This window comes from Pyricularia pennisetigena (assembly GCF_004337985.1).
Source record: "Pyricularia pennisetigena strain Br36 chromosome Unknown Pyricularia_pennisetigena_Br36_Scf_19, whole genome shotgun sequence".
Classification (NCBI taxonomy): domain Eukaryota; kingdom Fungi; phylum Ascomycota; class Sordariomycetes; order Magnaporthales; family Pyriculariaceae; genus Pyricularia; species Pyricularia pennisetigena.
In genome coordinates, this window is record NW_021940931.1 from 1 (window position 1) to 2,354 (window position 2,354).

At 49.8% G+C, this 2,354-nt stretch overlaps 1 protein-coding gene across 1 annotated transcript; it reads right to left on the reverse strand.

The window, feature by feature from the left end:
• Window positions 1-935: 935 nt before the first annotated feature.
• On the reverse strand, window positions 936-1,922 carry PpBr36_11371 (uncharacterized protein; the record flags this gene model as incomplete). The annotated part of the gene is made up of 3 exons (XM_029898473.1): window positions 936-1,622; window positions 1,689-1,815; window positions 1,879-1,922. 3 exons carry the CDS (start codon window positions 1,920-1,922, stop codon window positions 936-938), a joined length of 858 nt encoding a protein of 285 aa, XP_029743277.1.
• Between the last annotated feature and the right edge of the window lie 432 nt (window positions 1,923-2,354).

Consider the following 2,354-nt stretch of genomic DNA (forward strand, 5'->3'; position numbering starts at 1 on the left):
TCCATTATTGCGGCGCGCTATCTACGGCACGGCAAATTGCGGACGCCAGAAGGGCATGGCGCATTGGTGATACGTGGCGAAACAATGCGGAGGTTAACTCCGCAGTTTGCCGCCCAGGCCCTTAAATCAAATTGCGGTCTTGCTCCAAGCCGCAGAAACGGGCCTCTGCATAGCTGAGAAAATGCAGGCCTACACAGCTGCTCGATTAAGCTAGGAGTGCGGTGGTTGAGGGAGACAAGTGGGGGACAAAATTAAATTAATCGCGGAATGGTACTTCACTTTTTGCGATTATTTCACCACGAAAAAAATACACAGCATAGCAAAAAGTCGGTTATGAGGACAAATTTATTTTGGCTTTATTTTGGAGTTAGTTTTAAGAAAATAAAGCCCAAGCTGATGAAGTTATGGCGTATTAAATGGGTAACGTTTTAAAAGAATGGTCGTGATTTGGCCTTTTGGTGGTCAATTTAATTTTGTCCCCACTTGGGAGACTAGCATGCAGCCATAGACTAGCATCCCAAATGCAGGAGGCCGTTCACGGGTGTCGATCAGTTCAGGATTGTGGGGTTTGCTAGAGTTTTGGAGACAACACGTTTGATAGGCAAAGTGATTTTACACACATCGGGTCCAAAGTCCTTTTTTTGCACCAGCTAGCCATACCCATTTGCTTAGGCAATTTTGCAGGTGCTGCCTTGATAGAAACATTGATTGGTGAGCTGCCAGGACATCGCAGGCAAACACAGCCAACATACTGAGTTGCGAATAACCTGGTTCCACAGATCGAGAGGAACTTTGAATCGAAGTGAGTACGGCACTTAGTATTCAATAATCAGAACAGAAGTGTGCGGAATAGCTCGGCGGCAAAACTTGTGGATTCGTACATCCTCCACACAATGCCTCACTAACGTAATTATAGCGCTTGTCATCAGAAGCCCTCAACCCCACCCCCTAGTCTTGACCGCCATAAGCAGCTCAAAAGACAAATCAAGCTGGCTGACAACATCCTGGTACTCAAACCGATCCAACAACTCCTTGCGTTGCTTCATAACATCAACCACGATGTCGCGCAGGAGCCTATCGCTGCGGACCGACGTTCGGTAGACCTCCTGCACCGCCTCGAAGAAGTCCGGGTGGTTCCAGTGCTTTTCGGCTTCGGTGCGAAACTTGCGCGCTGCCAGACCCTTGAGGTCGCCGACTTGCAAGTACTCGGCCAAGGCGTAGACGTGGCAGTGCGTGAGGAGGAAGGTTTTGTCAAGCAGCGATTCGGCAAGGCTGATGGGCTCCGAGTGACGGTCCTCGGTTGATGGGCCCGCTGGCTCGTCCATGGCGATTGACTTGCCCTTTTTCTTTTGCTTTTTGCCCTTTCTAAGTGCGAGAGGCTCTTCCCAGGGATCATGAACCTCGGGCTCTGCTGGAGGATCCCCGCGTTCGGTTGTAACATCGTCAGCCTCGGCAACTGCAGCGGCAGGAAACTCGATGTTCGTAGGTTCTTTCTTGATCTCGAATCCCCAGGCTGGGATTTTGTGCAAAGGCTCATAGTCCGTGAGATAGAAGAAGTCGATCACAAGCTTGACCGCATCTGGGTTGTGATCGGACAGGTCTACGCAGGATGTGCGGTTTTCCTGGACAGTAGGTCAGCTTCAAACCTTGTCCAATTCTTATTTCGTGTATGCGTACCGTGCACTTACCTGCATGTCTGCTTTGAAACTAATCTCGAAGTATTTCGAGCGCGGGCACATAATCGCTTTGTGGACATGATAGGTATCGTGGCCGCAGACGACAGTCATGTCGGAGTAGTCTCCACTGATGCGAAGGCTTGAATGGTAAAATCACTGTTAGCTCGTTTCACGACTTAATGCTATCGTTGTGCTGACGCACCTCTTTAGCGAATCCCTTAAGGCCTGTTCTGGCGATGTATCCATCTTGAGCGTGGCTTATGCGTCCGTCAGAGTTGTGAGTTTTGTTGGCCACTTGACCTTGTGAAAGACAAGTTTGAGAGCCGGGCGAGGACTATTTGGCAGACTGCGGTTGCCGGAACACAGCCATGTACCCTCCTCATTGACAAGTTAGGTGGCAGCGTTGGCCTTACGGTCAAATTAGAAGTATAAGGACCCAGATCCTTGCCCGGCCCCAAAAAGTCCAATTGTCATCATGCGATGTTGACCCCGCCATTTGCCGCCCTAGCCCGCGAATCGGATTGCGCTCTTGCTCCATGCCACAAAATGAAGGGCCTTCTGCATAACTGAGCAAATCTGTTTGTCTGATAGGCTGCATATGCTGCCCACTATTTGGTGTGTACGTTGGACGTTTGGCACCTTTCTTTTTCTTTTTTCTTTGCTGTGTGTGTGTGTGTG